Source organism: Pleurodeles waltl, chromosome 4_1 (assembly GCF_031143425.1).
Source record: "Pleurodeles waltl isolate 20211129_DDA chromosome 4_1, aPleWal1.hap1.20221129, whole genome shotgun sequence".
Lineage (NCBI taxonomy): Eukaryota > Metazoa > Chordata > Amphibia > Caudata > Salamandridae > Pleurodeles > Pleurodeles waltl.
This window is the reverse complement of record NC_090442.1, coordinates 733,195,424-733,214,350: the sequence shown is the minus strand read 5'-3', so window position 1 is coordinate 733,214,350 and position 18,927 is coordinate 733,195,424. Positions and strand designations below refer to the sequence as shown.

Genomic DNA, 18,927 nt, shown 5'->3' with positions numbered 1-18,927 from the left:
AGGTGTGTAAAAGGAAAATATACCAGAACTTATTTTACACTTCATGTCTCCTATTAGTGTCCTGTAATCTGGTACTATGTCAGAAACTGCAAGCCTTATGAGCTGATCCAGATGTAAGATCTGTTAGCTTATTTCTGAGGTTACTCTTCAACAGTCCAATTGTGGAAAACAAACTTTCACAAGCATATGCTGACCCAAACATACAAATTACTTTCTGGGCCACTGTAAAAAGAACAGGAAATGTGTCAGAAGGCACAATGGTACAGAATTCTTCTGGTACTGCTCCAAAAAAGATGCTTTGAGAGCTCAATTGTGCTGCATATCTATCAGCTCCATTTGTTCTTGCGCCCTTTTCATGCCAATAAGTTCATCAATTTCAAGATTTCGTGCACTCACCATCCAGGGGTTTTCAACCAGCCTGAACTGAGGGGTGAGGGCTCTGAATTGAGAAAATCGCCGTTTGATCTCCCCAGAAATGTAATCAAGACATTCACCAGGTGTGGGCAGCATTTCTTTTGCATTTGAAAACCTCTGAGTTACAGCCAACAGTTTTGGAAAGTGGGTGAAGTCAGCAACATCCAATTATTGAATAGCACAAGCTTACTTTCAAATGAGTAAATACCATTCATCATCGAGCACACAAGCTGTTGTTTGCCTTGCAGCATCAAATTGAGAGTATTGAAGTGTGCAAAAAGATCTGAAAGAAAATGGAGCATTAAAAGCCATTCCAACTCCTTTACTTCTTAGAATGATTGACCTCTATTGTTCACAAAGTGTTCAATTTCAGGAAGCAAAGCAATGAACTGCTCCAGAACCTTCCCTTTGCTTAGCCATCGCACTTCAGTATGCATCAGTAGGTCTGTATATTCAGCTTCAGAATCCTGCAGCATAGCTTCAAAAAGTCTTTGGTTAAGGGCTTTGGCACAAATAAAATTAACAATTTTCACTGCACGTTTTAGGACGTTATTCTCTGTGCTTTCATTTTGCACACAAAACTTCCTGAAGAATAATGCAGTGGTAGTCTATCACAATCTGTCCAGTGAGCATCTTTTTTCACAGAAATACAAACCCTCTGTCATGGCCTACCATGGCAGAAGCCCCATCTGTTGTGATGCTGACAAGAATGTCCGGTGCTATGTGATGAGTTTCAAAGTAGTTGGAGATACTGTCCAGTATATTTTCTCCTCTTGTGTGCCCTTGCAGTGGTAGAATGCATAGCACCTCTTCTTTGGGATGAAACGATTGGTCCAAATACCTCTCCCAGACTAATAACTGGGCCACATCGCTTAGATCTGTGGACTCATCCATGGCAACGCTGAAGAATGGTGACTCTCTGACTCATTTGGTCACCTGCTCCTGGACATTTTTACCCATTGCCTCTATTCTGCGTGCACAAGTGGAATCCGATAGCTGCAATGCACCAATTTATTTTAAAATGCTGGCCTTGTTGCTATAGTTTTCAAACAAAATATCAGCTGCTGAAAGGAAACATTTCTTCACCAGCTCTGCCTCCAAGAATGGCTTCTTATGTTTGGCAAGAAAGTAACATATTTTGAATAATGGTGCTTCCGTAACAGCCTCAGATTCCTTCATTTGGCAAAGGAAGAGCTTCTGCTGGGAAAGAAGCAATTGCTTTAACAATGCCACTTTTGCTGAACACAGTATTGAGAGTAATGGGTAGTTCTCAGTGTATCCTGCTTCTCAAGTTTTGTAGTGCCGTCCTAGGTTATATCTCTTAAGAACATTTACTTTCCCTTTGCAAAGCAAACAGGTGGCTTTCTCTTTAGGCCATTCGACAAACAAGTACTCTTCTTCCCATGCTGCCTGGAATGTCCTGTGTTCACTCTGTATGGATCTGGGTCACTTGCAAGGCTTGGTAACTGGACCATAGGCCATTGCAGAGCTCTCAGACGGGTCTGTGACTGTCCAATGAGTACCAAGGCTCAGGAATCAGATTTTCCCCTCATGACCAATGGACCGACACCGGCTCACAACCGATGGACCGACACAGCATCTTGCTACAGACCTCTGTGAGCAACACCAAAGTAATGTTTTGTTTAAACATACAAAGTGATGTGTAAAAAGGAAAGGATGCACACCGTGAATAAACATGCAATTGTTAACACACATGCTGGCATTTGTCCATTCCCAGAGAAGCATGTTATAAAAAGGATTTTTTGCAATTATGCTTGCAACTTGCTAGGCATCATACAGTGATAATGAGGCCAATGAATGGTAAGTGGGCCCCTTTTGAGAGATTGTTATTTTTTTCAGCGCGCTAGGTCACACAGCAATGGAAATTAACTGTGCACGAAATGCCAGAAAACCAAACTAATATATATATACATATATATATATATGTGTGTGTGTGTGTGTGTATATATATGTGTATGTCTATATATATATATATACATATATATATATATATATATATATATATATATATATATATATATATATATATATACACATACACGCATTTCTTGCCACAGCAATATTTCAGCAGTTGTACTCCTCATCCACACACTTTCACATAGAAGCCCACTTATTTGACATACCTGACCCATTGCTCTCAATGCGCTCTCCAGAGACAGTCCAAGGATCGGATGAGCAGTGAAGTAATGCTACTAAAGTAGTTCATTAAACTAATTATTGCATGAAACAGTCAAAGTAACCAAATTGAAATGTGTCCTAAAATCAAGATGTGCATTGAAAGTCAAGCATGTTAGCCAGCCTCAGTCTTCTCATATGTTATTAGAAGCTTGAAAAGTAGAAACAGAAGACAGATGTTTATCAATACCTGATTATGTGCAGCACAAGTAATAATGGTGGTTTCTGCAATAACTTCTAATGAAAACAATTTCTTGCCAAGAGCACAAATGCAAATACTTTTTAACGCACCACAGGGTGAGGCATTCAAGGATATTTTGCAACCTTGAAGAGGAATGCCACTCATCGTATCTGCCCCAGAATAAACACCAATATTTACCTTTCTGCCCAAAGGTGTATTCAGTGCAGGTCTGCACAAACAACGTGCTTGTACGTTGGGGAATAACAGCAACTATTTAGTTTGCCAAATAAAAGGAGTGTCAAAGACTGGTGTGCCGCAGAATTGATTGTTTTCTTTTGGCAATCCATTTATTCAGCAACTAAGACACACACCGGGCACCTGCAACAGAAAGGGGCAAAATGTAATGAGTGGGGGTATAATACGATAAGCATTGAGGAGGGTTAGTCGCACCCACATTATGGCCATACAGGGGCAAGTAGGCAAGGGGGCATCGAAAACCTCTATGCCAGGCACCTGCACCAGGTTTCATCTACCTGGAGCAGGAAAGAGGGGATATTGAAAGTCCCACATACTAGTACCAGGCTGGGGAAGGCCGGGGCACAATAGCCATACAGGGGTTTCTGGAGTAGCTCAGGCTTCATGATGCTCTCACAGGATCTTGGAAACAACTGAGCAGATGGTTGTCTTTTCTTGGCAGGGTCTCCCTTCAGGGCATACTCTAGCACTCCTCGCCACAGCATGCATGGCTCTTCGTCCCCTAAGGTATTCCCCAATATTTCTAGTGGGGTTCTTAGTCCAAGCGCTGTCCCCTGCCTGGAAGGAAGGCAGCTGTCAAACAGCCTCCATTTCTGGGTCTAAGTGTTTTTAAAGCTCGTTTGGTGTGCAGGAATTTCGGGAAAACTATACTGGACAGAGAAGCCGGCCTTTACCGACAGAGCTTGCCAATCTACTTGTATGAGCTGTTGGAATTTTAGGGGAGCCCTCTGATCAGATTAAATTTCCTCTGAATGGTCAGTGTATGTCAAGGTGTAGTGTCTACTGGAGTCTTCCCTGAACTGTATCCAACCAGTTTAGTTAGGAATAAGTCTTTGGCTTGGACAGTGGGCTAAAGCCTTTGTGACACAGACAAGGCAGGAAGAAGGGTGAACTAAGAGCATTCTAGTGGGGGGGAGAGGAGAGTCGGGCACACCCTCCACAGAGGGCACTGTAATCATTTACATAAACACATAGAGAGAATGAATACATCTTCCTGTGCAAGGTCCCAGTTTAACAAAAGTCTTTGGCAGCCTCACTATAGACCCACCTATTTTGTACTGGTATAAACACGTAGGGAAGTCAAAATGGTATCCCTGCTGCACTCAGGCAGACATGTGCACAGGCCCACACACTCATCCAGTGAAAGTCACACTCATCCTATGTTAGTCACAAAAGCAGCCCTGCCAAGTGTCAGGCATCTCGCATTTGAATAATGCATTTCCGGTCATTTTCCCGCATCACCGCAATGCCTGAGATTGTCACTGGAGTCCTGAAGTGTGGTAACACCTTTTTGTTACAGTTTCTCACGTTACTAGGTAAGCTCCAAACAGTGTTTATCATAGGCCACAAGGTGGCGCTGGTGTACAACGGGAGTATAGGATTCTCTATATAGTACGATATTTTTTTACGATTCGCTCGTCTTCATTGTTTGATTTTGCTTGCAAAAAACTTTCAATCATAGTTGTTCAAATGTCACTCATAATTACACAGAAATTTTGAAAATGTCACACATAGCAATATGAAACCTTGCCAGCTACGCACAAGTTACACTTACCTTTCACTTACAACCTACACAGATGGAAGCGAACACCCTAATTTGAAGAGACTGGCAGAACAGTGGAGACTCAAGATTGTTCCCCCCGAAGGATACTGGTAGAAAGAAAGCAAGGTTGCACCAGGTACCCATAGATTGAAGGAGATTTATAAGGCCTTTTTCCCAGAGCCGTACATAGACTGAAGTGTCCCCCTCCTTCACATGTTTGCGTTCCCTGCCCCTGCCGATGCCTCTGCATGTACCGGTCCAGACACCGGTGGTGAGGGATACCCAGAGAATAGCCAAGCGGGTCTTGGGGCTGTAAAAACATTTCTGCGGAGGTGGTCCCAGGAGCACTTCGGCGGAGCGTGCTGGCTGCGTGCGACAAAGGATGCAGACGGCGTAGGGAGCAGGACGCTTCCAAAAGGCCCGTGAAAGTCTGCTGACTTTTAAAGTGCCTTTGCTTCCCACCAGTGCAAGCGTGTGATGTCACAACGGCTCCAGTAACCACAGAAGAGGGCCCGTGAAGCAATGAAGTTGCTATCACACATGCTCCAGCAGCCCTTTGTTGTGCTTACGACGCTCTTGTGTAGCTTTTATAGTGAATACACCACAAGGTCCGTGGGCCGCCAAGGAACGTCTGCCAGGCCGCTGGCGACACAGGGGCCATACTATGAGTACCACAGGTCTGAAATGATGTGATTTCTATCTCCCATGGGGACTTTTAAAGATTGTCTGACTTGCAATTTTTTTGTCCGGCCAATGACGCTCTTTACGGCAAACATGGTGTACATAGCAAAAGTGCTCCACCATATGATTTGAGCTGATTTGGACCTCGGATCATACATGTGTGCCCCATCCTCATAACGATAGGTCAGTTATTATGGTCACTCGTGTGCCTGAGCTTGAGAAGTCCCATCACCTATACGAAGTGTGGACGTCCCACCACAAGTACTGCATCATCATTGAACTCCAGATCAGGATGTCTTGCCAGTCCCCACAAGCTAATGTCCACTGATGGTTAAATCAGGATGGAGTGGACTTAGCAGCAATACGGCATGTGGTATCAGATAAATACGATGCCATCATTCTCTGTAGCTTTCTAATTTCTTCACTGTAAGCGAATGTTGCGGCTGGTAAACGGAGAGTTACTTGAGAAATGACATGACTATGTTCTGTTGAGTTAGAGCAATAGCCCTTTTTGTTTCTGGGAAGGTGGCTTTCAAGTTAGACTTTAAGTTCAATTTCTTGATGTTTACTGTGCAATCACGTGCCACTTGGTTTGTGTCTTGTTAGCCTGTGGGTAGTGAATCTCCATCAGCCAGACACAGAGGGAGGGATGTACATGATCAGCGTTTTTCCTAAAAAGAATCACAACAACTGAATATTTTTTGAACAGCCTGGTGCGGATTTGATCTTAAATTACCATTTAGTGAATTAATTCTGCAGGGCATGCAGATTTGGCAGCATGTTCCCTTTAAAAGGCTGTGGAACATCTTCAAGCATCGTCATCCTGAATATTTCTAGTGTGACCCATCTATGATTGAAGACCCAGTATAGACCACTGGGCGTCAGCTCATTCACATCCTTGGCAACTCTGATTCGGTCACTGACAGTCATCTTCCTTGGCCAGCCTATTGGGGGTTATTACAACTTTGGAGGAGGTGTTAATCCGTCCCAAATGTGACGGATATACCACCAACCGTATTACAAGTTCCATAGGATATAATGGACTCGTAATACGGCTGGTGGTATATCCGTCACTTTACCGTCACTTTTGGGAAGGATTAACACCTCCTCCAAAGTTGTAATAACCCCCTATATCTAGGCCCAACCCTGAAGAAAACAATTTCTTTCTGGCAACCCATCAACAGAGAAACAGAAAAATGATCAGCCTGAGCAAGCCCGCTGAATGTGGTGCTGTGGACTGGTGTCTCGCCTTTTGAGCCTGTGCATACGGAGGGTGCCTTTTTTGTTTAGTGCTTTCTAGTCCCTGCTAGAAACTCTCTGTCAGGTGGCACCAGGCTGTGATCGCACTGGCCCAGCAGTTGCTCCAGATGGATGGTGCAGTCATGGAGAGAGTACATAATGCCACACTGCACATGACCTGTAGTTTACCTGCTAGAAAAGCAGAAAGACTTGTGGTCTGACCAAGCCTTCTACCCACAGTCTATGTTGTTGCACTGTAGCTAGTAAGTCAGAGCCATTTGCGTACATGGTGCTGTTGGGTACTTTTGTTTACTGCACTACCAGTGCTGAGAGCAACAGATATTCATAGCCAGGAGAGAGCAAGCTGTGATCACACCACTTGCAGCAGATCCAAAAAGAGAATGTAGTTACACATGGACCACACCGTGCCAATCTTTTCTGCACAGTAAGTGTAACATGTTGAATAAAAGTAAAGGCCATTGCAGTAAGGCAAGGCCTATGCACTTTGAAAGGTTAGAGTGCTTGCGGAAACAAACCAGAATAGAACTGATATTTTCTTTAACTCTTGCTATTTCTCAGGCAGGAGTGGCCGGCAGTTTGTGCTGGCTCGAAGAAAATGAGGGGGCCCTTTAAATATGGGGGTTCTAGTCCACAGCCCACCTTGCCCATGCCTTAAAACGTCTTTGTACCTAAGGACCACATTTGGCTATACCAATGAAATGGTTGGGTATTCAGGAAGCTATGACTTCTTTTGGAGGTGCTTGAACACCTACGGAACGGGTTGTGCCTATTTCTTTCCTTATGGGGTCCAGTACTTTATCATCTCGTTTTCAAAGAGGGATTTTAATCAAAGAGAAGACCTTGCTATCTTTGGTTCTAGTTTTCTACTTTCCTCTTCCAGAAGTCACAAGTCCTTGGCACCCTTAATTTGTGGAGAACTGTGGTTTGTATATCTTTTCTATTCTAGAGGTAACAGACCCTAGTACTGCTGCAATGTCAAAGATTTCTGTTTTCTCTGTTAGTAACTCCCATAACATAGGTAAGTTCAATTTATGGCTAATTTCTACTTGTATAGTGCACAGTCTTCCATTGGTACAGCATTGCAGCACATTTTGATGGACCAGGGTATGACTTTCTAAATGCTTCCATCGCAGCCCAGAGCCTGATCTGGTTTTGAAGTAGTGTGGATTCAGTAGGTTCAGCATGTCAGTTTTGATGTTTTCAGGAATGACGGAGACCAGAGGGTGGTACCAAAGCACATATGTACTTCCTCGGCTGATACTGGTTGTCTCTGTAGGTTAAGGTAGATTTACATTCTTTGCTCAGTAGTACTTCTGTTGACAAAAGTGTCCTATGTGAGGGAAAAATTAAATTTTTAGCAGTGGAGTGTTCTGTCATAAAGTAACAGGAATATTTAGTTATTGTGGTATGTGGCCCTTTTTTGTAAATGCTTGTAAAACATGCCTAGTATAGGGATAACTGGGAGAGCAAAAAGAAAGTGAAGACCACGAAAAGTGTATGTATATTCAGTTGGCAGGAAAATGCTGATACCGTATGGATCTGGGTATCGATATCTGTCAATAATGTCCATTTGTGTACACAGGCGCTCTTCACAAATTAGATGCTCATTTCATCATTTTGTGTTGTAATCTGCAGACAGAATTTTGAGACAAACTGCTAGAGAATTGGGATGCAAGCTGAACACTTACCGAGGTGCATCCCCATATAATGCAACTCCGAAGCGGATGCCATCTTTTCCAACCGTGATGACATTCTGGAAAGAGCTGATGATGCTGCTGAGGAATTCCTTGATTAACTGGAAATTACTTTCACCCACGCTCCACGACTCATCCACGAGAAACAAAATGTCAGCCATCTCTGCAGTGAAGCACTCTGGACACAAATATAAAAGAATATATCATGGAATCACCAATTATTTAAAATGCCAGGTAAACAGATAGTAACAATTGCTGTCTTCTATAATCTTCAGTTACTATGTGGTTGTTCTCTCTAGAATATCACAAGAACGGGGGTTAATAACACCAGGTATAGTACAAGCAACTTCTGATCAAATTTGCTATATACAGTATGGGACTTGCATTAATACACGTCAATGGATGCTACCGCACTCGATTAAATAATTTAATATATGTCATTGAGTCTTTAAACTGTGAAAAATATGGAATATTTAAGAATAATCTTTTTAGGGTCTTGGGAGCTCTTTATATTTTTCAGTATCTGGTCTTATTTAGTTTTTAGTTTGAGCACGCAAACGCACTGGCCTGTTGTAATCTATCTGTGGGCTTTTAACCACGCCCACCGCACGCCCGTCACTATCACTCACGCATGGGCTTTCCGTTCAAATATCAATTGTTATCATTGATAAATGTTTTACGTTTGTCCCTCCTTGGGGCAGTTTTGTTACCGCCTAACTAAACAATAAAATACAAGAATAAAAATATGTTATGCAACACAAGTGATATATTAAAAACCTACAGCAGCTCCATCAATACCTTCATTAAAATTCCAATGAGTAAACATATCTTAAAAGGATCACTGCATTAGATTGCAATTACACTTATCTAAGAAATACAGAGTCATAAATCAGACGGCTTTAGTATTCCCACAAGAGGAATATTTATACTTTTAATGGTTCAGACTTGAGAAAAGCAACAGAAGGCTTGTATTGTATTCTGCTAGCTTCTATAAATCACTTTCCTGCGCCGTACTCGGCTCAGCGTGCTTCGCTGGTGTTAGGATAAGTAGCCACTCACTCTATTCTGCATATTTGGATGAGTGTTGATTATTTTTGAGTGAGCTACCTAGGAAGACTTTTGCTGGCAGGGGTGATGTTTAAAGTTATTCTGTCACAGCATGCTTGTAGCTTTGCTAAAGTATGGCATTGGCAGGTGAGTGAGGCACAGAGTTACAATAGCACATACTATCATAATTACTGTATCAAACTTACATCTTCTGTCTGTGTACTATATCATATCAACTTATGAGAAAAGGGCTAGCTCTGACTAGGGTTGGCAGTGGTGCACCCCAAAAATAACCAGAGACATCAGGGAGAGCTGTACCAGTACCACCCAGAAGTGATAATAGTACAGCCTACACGTCATCAGACGCCACAGTGGTGCATCTATGTGATGTAACTGACAAGGGAGGCAAGAATGACAGTGCTGTGAAGCAAGTAGAAGTTAATTTTGGGGCAGTGTGACACGAGGAGGATCAGAAGGATGAGGCAGAGGTCACTGGAGATGAGGGTTTGACCTTAAGACCCTTTAGGTCTTAAAATGCAAGATGGCCAGAAAGATGCCCTTAATCTCTCTGTCCTTTACCTGGATGCCTGGGTGGACATCACAGTCATTTAATAAGACATGGGCCCTAACACCGTATGCAAGGGTTGTATGTCAGAATATAGCACATAAAAATATTGTGCCAAATTATTGTAGCCAGAATGTGACTTCTAAAATACTGTGGTAAGTGTAGATAAGTAAGTGTAGATTTACTATACTCACTACTACATCTATGTACCTTGATGATGTTTGCTCTACAAATACTGTTAGACTTTTCATCCTTTTTGCCTCTGTTCCCCAGGTTGTTGATGTGTGCTGGACTCTGATTTTATTGTTTTTGTTACTCTGGGCACTTTACCACTGCTAACCAGTGCTAAAGTGCAAGTGCTCCTGTTTAAAATGTGTACGTAATTGGTTCTCCATGATTGGCATATTTGTTTTACTGTTAAGACCCTAGTAAAGTGCACTAGAGGTGCCCAGGGCCTGTAAATCAAATGCTACTAGTGGGCATGCAGCACTGGTTGTGCCACCCACATAGTTAACTCTGTAATCATGTCTCAGACCTGCCACTGCAGTGTCTGTGTGTGTATTTTTACACTGTAAATTCGACTGGGCAAGTGTACCCACTTGCCAGGCCTAAACCTTCCCTTTTCTTACATGTAAGGCACCCCTAAGGTAGGCCCTAGGTAGCCCCAAGGGCAGGGTGCAGTGTATGGATAAGGTAGGACATATAGTAATGTGGTTTATATGTCCTGACAGTGAAATACTGCCAATTTCGTTTTTCACTGTTGCAAACCCTGTCTCTCTCATAGGATAATATGGGGGCTACCTTTAAATATGATTAAAGTGTAGATTCCCCTAGAGAGTAGATGGACATGTGGAGTTTGGGGTCCCTGAGCTCACAATTTAAAAATACATCTTTTAGTAAAGTTGATTTTAAGATTGTGCGTTTGAAAATGCCACTTTTAGAAAGTGAGCATTTTCTTGCTTAAACCATTCTGTGACTTTGCCTTGTTTGTGGATTCCCTGTCTGGGTCAGTTTGACAGTTGGTTGTTTTTCACCTCACACCAGACAGTGACACAAAGGGAGCTGGGGTGTTACCTGCATTTCCTGATTAGCCATCTCTGCTAGGAGGGAGGGGTGGAGTGGTCACTCTCATCTGAAAGGACTGTGCCTGCCTCTAACAATGCCGGCTCCAACCCCCTGGTGTGTGTCTGAGGCCTTGCCTGGGCAAGGCAGGATTTCACAAGTAGGTGTGAGTCCCCTTTGAAGAAAGGTGACTTCAAAGACTAAAATGGGTATAAGAAGGGCACCCAAATCTACAGACTTTAGAAACACTTCTGGAACCAAGAGGAACCTCTGCCTGCAGAAGAGCTGATAGCTGAGGAAGAAGTGCTGCCCTGCCTGTGACTGTGCTTTGTGGAGCTTTCCTGCAGTGCTGCTTCTGCCAGAGCAAGAGGGCAAAGACTGGACTTTGTGTGCCTTCCATCTTGAGAAGAAATCTCCAAGGGCTTCATCTAGATCTTGCCTCCTGTTGTTTGAAGTCTCAGGGACAGCAAAGACTTCTCTCTGCCAGCACCTGGAGTCTCTGGAGAGACTCTTACTCTGCCCTGTGGTGCCCATCCAGTTCCTGGGACCCTGAAAGGAGAAGCTGGCAGCCTAAAGACAAGAAAATCCACGCACAGAGCGCCGTGCGGGGAAAAGATTGACGCAAATCCGATCTGCGGCTGAAAAAACGACGCGCCGCCGGCTCCGCAGCTGAGAAACGACGCTCGCAGGAAACGCAACCGAAAAATCGACGCACGGAGCAGGAGAAACGACGCGCAGCATCGCTGACGGAGGCTGAAAGATCGCAACCTGCGCAGCGGGATTTTCAAATCATCGTGCGGCTGGATTTTTGACTCAAGTACCACCGTGCGGAGTTATTTTTGACGCACACCCGCCCGTGCGGGGTTATTTTTGACGCACACCAGGTACATTTTCACTCTAGCAGCGCTAGTGTATTTTTAAAACTACTTAAAGACTCTTTTTGATTTTTAATTAATAACTTGACTTGTGTATGGTGGATTTTTGTCGTTTTGGTCTTGTTTTGTTTAGATAAATATTTCCTATTTTTCTAAACCTGTGTTGTGTCATTTTGTAGTGTTTTCATTAAGTTACTGTGTGTGTTGGTACAAATACTTTACACCTAGCACTCTGAAGGTAAAGCCTACTGCTCTGCCAAGCTACCAAGGGGGTAAGCAGGGGTTAGCTGAGGGTGATTCTCTTTTACCCTGACTAGAGTGAGGGTCCTTGCTTGAACAGGGGGTAACCTGACTGTCAATCAAAGACCCCATTTCTAACATTGGAAGCAGCGACGGGATTTGGACTTGTATTTGTACTTGACATACAGTGATTAAGTGTACACTACTGTTTTGAGTGCAGACCACTACGTGACCACATACTACTAGTCTTGTGATTTTTGTTTTTCTCTATTTGGACTGTTTTTGCTCTGCATTCAGTTTCCTTTTTCGCTGATCCGGTGATTGACTTTTTTGGAACTTCATTTGAGAACTTGCTTTTCTGCATTTGGAACTTTGCACTCTTTTAACCTTTTATCATGTCTCTACTTGGAGATGCACCAGTTGAAGCTGTTGTTGACCTGAAGCAATTGGATAGTTATAACACAGCTCAGCTAAAGCAGTTTTGTAAAAATGTTGGTTGTCCCATTAAGAGCTCTTCCAAGAAGGATGAGCTGAAAAAGGCGCTGAGGGCCTGGGTGACAACCAGAAGCACTGGAGGGCACACTGAGGATGAGGAGGAGGGTGAGGATGAGGAGGGAGAGCAATCAGTACATAATGGTATATTGGGGGGGCCTGTTATTCCCAGGGAAAGAGTCTCTAGGGCAAGTAGCAGTGTATCCTCCAAGGGTCTGACACCTGAAGAGTTACAGGACAGACAGGCAGAAAGGGAGTACCAATTGGAGCAGAGGAGGCTAGTCCTTGAGGAGAGGAAGTTAGCAATGGCTCATGAGCTTAGCTTGAAAGAGATGGATCATAGAAGCCAGTCCAGTAGAGATGGTGGCAGCAATCCTACAGTGCAGCCTGAGAGAAGGGTACACATCCCAAAAGACCTTGTGAGGGATTATAAGAGGGAGGATGATATCTACTTGTGGTTCAAGGGTTATGAGTCAGCTCTCCACATGAACCTGGTCCCTGAAGCTCATTGGGGGGCAGCCCTGTGGAAGCATTTTGAGGCAGAGGGGAGGGACACACTGACAGCCTTAGGGGATGCTCAGGATCTCACCTACCCTGTCATGAAGGAGGCCTTACTCACCAGGTATGGTCTCACCCCTGAGCAGAACAAGGAGAAGTTTAGATCCTACAAGTGAAAGGAATCCCAAACATGGTTGGAATGTGTTGATTCTTTTTGCAGGTCACTGGATGGTTGGGTGAAGGGCAGTAAGGTAAACACGTATGAGGGGCTTTACAATTTAATTGCTTGGGAGCACTTGTACAGTTTATGTTTTCCAGAGCTGCGCCAGCACCTTATTGACAGCAAGCTGACTGACCCCAGGAAGCTTGCGCAGGAAGCGGACCGCTGGGAGAGCACCAGGGTCCAAAACAGGTATGGGGGAGACCACGCCAAGGGTGGGCAGGGTCCCTCTCAGAAGAAAAGGGGGGGTAAGGGCAAACAGGGGGAGTTCTCTAAAGGGCCCCAAACTGATTCCCAGGGTAAGGATTCCCAACCCCCCAGTGAAAAGAAGCCATGGTTGTCCAAAGGGAAGCAAGTGGCAGGTGGTCCCCCACGTAAGTGCTATGCATGTGACCAGGTGGGTCATGTGAGGGGGGACCCCAAATGCCCCAAAAGTACACCGGCACCCACTGGTGCACCGTCCCAGGGTTTGGCCAGTGTAGCGCTTGGGGAGGAGTTGGTTTCAGGTGGGTGGGAACCAGCAGAAATGACCCTTGTCTCACTAGGGGACAGTAAGATGGTCCAGAGAAACCTAGTGCCTGATAACACTAAGAAGTACAGGCAATGGGTGACCATCAATGGACAGAGGGTGGAGGCTCTGAGAGACACAGGAGCCAGTGTGACTACAGTGAGGAGTCACCTGGTGTCTGAAGAGCAGATTGATCCCCGGGTACTTCACCAAGTAGTTGCGGTAGACAACTCTGAGCGCCTCTGCAGAGTGGCGCAGGTTCCCTTTGAATGGGGGGGGGGTCTCAGGTTCCTGGAAAGTAGCTGTGAGTCCAACCATGCCTGTTGATTGTTTGCTAGGTAACGACCTGGAGGATTCCCCTTGGAAGGAGGTGGAACACAGGTCTCACTTGGAGATGTTGGGTCTGCCTGGGTGGGTATGTGTATCCACCCGGTCTATGGCAGCCAATCAGGGTAGTCAAGAGCCCCTGGAGCCTGAAACAGTGGCCCAGGGGACCGCCAAGAAGAGGAAGGGCAGGGGGTGCGGGAACCCGGCCCCCGAGGTTCCCACGGTCCGGGAGGAGGCGGAGCCTGAGGGTGACGCCCCGGAACCTACAGGGGAGCAGGTGGCTGAACTGGGGGAGGTCCCTGAGCTGTCGCAGTGGCAGCAGGAAGGGGGACCCACCAGGGAAGCATTCTGCACAGCGCAGAAGGAGTGCCCTACTCTTGAGGGGCTGCAGCAGCAGGCTGCAGCCCAGGCGGCTGGCGAGGCGCCAGGTACTCACCTGATTTATTGGGAGGATGGCCTCCTGTACAGTGAGCCTAAGGTTCCTGAGCCTGGGTCAGCTCGTATGCTGGTGGTACCCCAGTGCTTCAGGGCCTTCCTACTGGGTTTGGCTCATGATGTGCCTTTGGCAGGACATCTAGGGCAGGACAAGACCTATAAGAGGCTTGTCTCCCACTTTTACTGGCCCTTGATGCACAAGCAGTCAGCTGCTTATTGTAGGTCTTGTCAGACTTGTCAGGCAAGTGGCAAGAGTGGGGGGAAATGCAAAGCTCCCCTCCAACCTTTACCTGTAGTCAGTACTCCCTTTGAAAGGGTAGGAATTGACATTGTGGGGCCTCTGGATCCCAAGACAGCCATGGGCAACAGGTTCATCCTGGACTTGGTGGACCATGACACGCGGTACCCAGAAGCCATTCCTCTAAGGACGGTCACTGCCCCCGTGGTGGGACGTGCCTTGATGGGGGTTTTTACCCGCATGGGGTTCCCCAAGGAGGTGGTATCTGATAGAGGTACAAACTTCATATCCACTTATATGAAGCCTCTGTGGAAGGTGTGTGGGGTAACCTACAAGTTCACCACCCCTTACCACCCACAAAGTAATGGTCTGGTTGAGAGATTCAACCGCACCTTGAAAGGCATGATTCAGGGCCTGTCAGAGCACTTGAGGCGTAAGTGGGACGTCCTCTTGCCATGCCTTCTGTTCGCTTACAGGGAGGTGCCTCAAAAGGGACTTGGCTTTAGCCCCTTTGAGCTCATCTATGGCCACCCTGTGAGGGGACCGCTCAGTCTGGTGAAGGAGGCTTTGGAGAAAGCTCCTAGTAAACCACCCCAGGATGTATTTAGCTACATGCTGGCACTAAGAAACCAGACTGCTCGCTTCAGGAGTCTCGCTCAGGAGAACCTGGAAGCAAGCCAGGAGGATATGAAACGGTGGTAAGACCAGAATGCCACTCTGGTTGAGTTTCAGCCTGGACAAAAAGTGTGGGTCATGGCACCAGTGGAGCCTAGGGCTCTCCAAGATAAGTGGACTGGGCCTTTTGAGGTGGTGGAAAGAAAGAGCGAGGTCACCTATCTGGTAGACTTGCAATCCCCCAGGAACCCTTTGAGGGTCCTACATGTCAACCGCCTCAAACCACACTTTGAGCGAACTGAGCTATCTATGCTCCTAGCGACAGATGACGGGGTGGAGGAAGAGAGTGAGCCTCTTCCTGACCTCCTGTCTGCAGGAGAGAAAGATGGGTCTGTGGAGGGAGTGATCCTCTCCCCCTCCCTGACTGAGGAACAGCAGAGGGACTGTCGCCATGTGCTGGGACATTTCGCCTCGCTGTTTTCCCTGATCCCCGGAGTCACACACCTGTGCACACATGATGTGGACACTGGGGACAGTACACCTGTTAAACATAAGGTTTACAGGGTGACTGACAGGGTCAGGGCTTGCATTAAGGAGGAAGTCTCCAAAATGTTAACCCTAGGGGTTATTGAGCACTCCAGCAGTCCTTGGGCCAGCCCAGTGGTCTTGGTCCCAAAGGCTGCTGCTCCTGGTGCCACTCCAGAACTTAGGTTCTGTGTGGACTACCGGGGTCTCAATGCGGTCAGCAAGACTGACGCACACCCCATCCCCCGAGCTGATGAGCTCATTGATCGGTTAGGAGCTGCCAAGTACCTCAGTACGTTTGATTTAACATCTGGGTACTGGCAGATTGCCTTAACTGAGGGGGCAAAGGAGAGGTCAGCATTCTCTACCCCAGATGGGCACTTCCACTTCAATGTGATGCCCTTTGGGATGAAGAACGCCCCTGCCACCTTTCAGAGGTTGGTCAACCAGGTGTTGGCAGGACTGGATGAGTTCAGTGCCGCCTACCTGGATGACATTGCTGTGTTTAGTTCCACATGGGAGGAACACCTGCAACACCTCTGGAGAGTGTTAGAGGCCCTGCAGAAGGCAGGCCTCACTATTAAGGCGAGCAAGTGCCAAATAGGGCAGGGTTCTGTGGTGTACTTAGGACACCAGGTGGGGAGTGGCCAGGTGGCACCCCTACAGCCTAAGATTGATACGATTCTGGCTTGGGAGCCTCCCAAGACCCAGACTGAAGTGAGAGCCTTTTTAGGTCTCACAGGATATTACCGGAGGTTTGTTAAGGGATATGGTACCATTGTTACCCCCTTAACTGAGTTGACTTCTAAGAAGCAACCCAAGAAAGTGATCTGGACAGAGGCTTGCCAGAACGCTTTTGATGCCCTGAAGGCTGCCATGTGCACCGCACCTGTGCTACAGGCACCTGACTACTCCAAGGAGTTTGTTGTGCAAACAGACGCCTCAGAGCATGGTATTGGAGCAGTACTCTCACAGCTTAATGAAGAGTTCCTAGATCAACCCGTAGCCTTCATTAGCAGGAGGTTACTACCCAGGGAATGTAGGTGGAGTGCCATAGAACGTGAAGCGTTTGCTGTGGTCTGGGCACTGAAGAAGCTAAGACCCTACTTGTTTGGGACTCACTTCCGAGTTCAGACCGACCACAGGCCCCTCAGATGGTTAATGCAGATGAGGGGTGAGAATCCAAAACTGTTGAGGTGGTCCATTTCCCTACAGGGGATGGACTTTACGGTGGAACATCGTCCTGGTACAGAGCACGCCAATGCTGATGGTCTGTCCAGGTTCTTCCGCCTTAGTGATGAGAACTCCCATGAGGTTGGGTAGTTGCTCCCCACTTTTAGCTGGGGGGGACACGTGTTAGACTTTTCATCCTTGGCGTGGTCTCCCTTAACTTTTTGCCTCTGTTCCCCAGGTTGTTGATGTGTGCTGGACTCTGATTTTATTGTTTTTGTTACTCTGGGCACTTTACCACTGCTAACCAGTGCTAAAGTGCAAGTGCTCCTGTTTAAAATGTGTACGCAATTGGTTCTCCATGATTGGCATATTTGTTTTACTGTTAAGTCCCTAGTAAAGTGCACTAGAGGTGCCCAGGGCCTGTAAATCAAATGCTACTAGTGGGCCTGCAGCACTGGTTGTGCCACCCACATAAGTAGCTCTGTAATCATGTCTCAGACCTGCCACTGCAGTGTCTGTGTGTATTTTTACACTGTAAATTCGACTTGGCAAGTGTACCCACTTGCCAGGCCTAAACCTTCCCTTTTCTTTCATGTAAGGCACCCCTAAGGTAGGCCCTAGGTAGCCCCAAGGGCAGGGTGCAGTGTATGGATAAGGTAGGACATATAGTAATGTGGTTTATATGTCCTGACAGTGAAATACTGCCAATTTCGTTTTTCACTGTTGCAAAGCCTGTCTCTCTCATAGGATAATATGGGGGCTACCTTTAAATATGATTAAAGTGTAGATTCCCCTAGAGAGTAGATGGACATGTGGAGTTTGGGGTCCCTGAGCTCACAATTTAAAAATACATCTTTTAGTAAAGTTGATTTTAAGATTGTGCGTTTGAAAATGCCACTTTTAGAAAGTGAGCATTTTCTTGCTTAAACCATTCTGTGACTCTGCCTTGTTTGTGGATTCCCTGTCTGGGTCAGTTTGACAGTTGGTTGTTTTTCACCTCACACCAGACAGTGACACAAAGGGAGCTGGGGTGTAACCTGCATTTCCTGATTAGCCATCTCTGCTAGGAGGGAGGGGTGGAGTGGTCACTCTCATCTGAAAGGACTGTGCCTGCCTCTAACAATGCCGGCTCCAACCCCCTGGTGTGTGTCTGAGGCCTTGCCTGGGCAAGGCAGGATTTCACAAGTAGGTGTGAGTCCCCTTTGAAGAAAGGTGACTTCAAAGACTAAAATGGGTATAAGAAGGGCACCCAAATCTACAGACTTTAGAAACACTTCTGGAACCAAGAGGAACCTCTGCCTGGAGAAGAGCTGATAGCTGAGGAAGAAGTGCTGCCCTGCCTGTGACTGTACTTTGTGGAGCTTTCCTGCAGTGCTGCTTCTGCCAGAGTAAGAGGGCAAAGACTGGACTTTGTGTGCCTTCCATCTTGAGAAGAAATCTCCAAGGGCTTGATCTAGAGCATGGGTACTCACAAACTTCTTCTCGGGGGCCAAAATTGCAGTATGGTTTGCGGCCGAGGGCCGCACTGAAGTGACAGCGGGGGGGGGGTGGGGCTTAGAGGGGCGGGGCTTAGAGGGGGAACAACCACCCCGCCCCCTTTTTCAAAACATTGTAACACACACAGCGCCATCTGCTCTCACCCCTACCCTAGTAACACACACAGCGCAATCTGCACACAGCGCCATCTGCACACAGCGCCATCTGCTCTCACCCCTACCCCAGTAACACACACAGCGCCATCTGCACACAGCACCATCTGCTCTCACCCCTACCCCAGTAACACACACAGCGCCATCTGCACACAGCGCCATCAGCACTCACCCCTACCCCAGTAACACACACAGCGCCATCTGCACACAGCGCCATCTGCTCTCACCCCTACC

At 46.4% G+C, this 18,927-nt stretch overlaps 1 protein-coding gene and 1 long non-coding RNA gene across 2 annotated transcripts in view; one reads left to right on the top strand and one right to left on the bottom strand.

The window, feature by feature from the left end:
* The window catches only part of LOC138288093 (collagen alpha-1(VII) chain-like), a 963,348-nt gene that overhangs the window by 776,015 nt on the left and 168,406 nt on the right, over nt 1-18,927 (bottom strand). Inside the window, exon 3 of the mRNA XM_069229319.1 lies at nt 8,219-8,402. Coding sequence (XP_069085420.1) covers nt 8,219-8,402 — 184 coding nt within the window. The remainder of the gene's footprint in view (nt 1-8,218; nt 8,403-18,927) is intronic.
* LOC138288094 (uncharacterized) overlaps nt 1-18,927 on the top strand; it is a 155,845-nt gene that overhangs the window by 122,469 nt on the left and 14,449 nt on the right. Inside the window, exon 2 of the long non-coding RNA XR_011202344.1 lies at nt 8,166-8,458. This is a non-coding gene — a long non-coding RNA (uncharacterized lncRNA). The remainder of the gene's footprint in view (nt 1-8,165; nt 8,459-18,927) is intronic.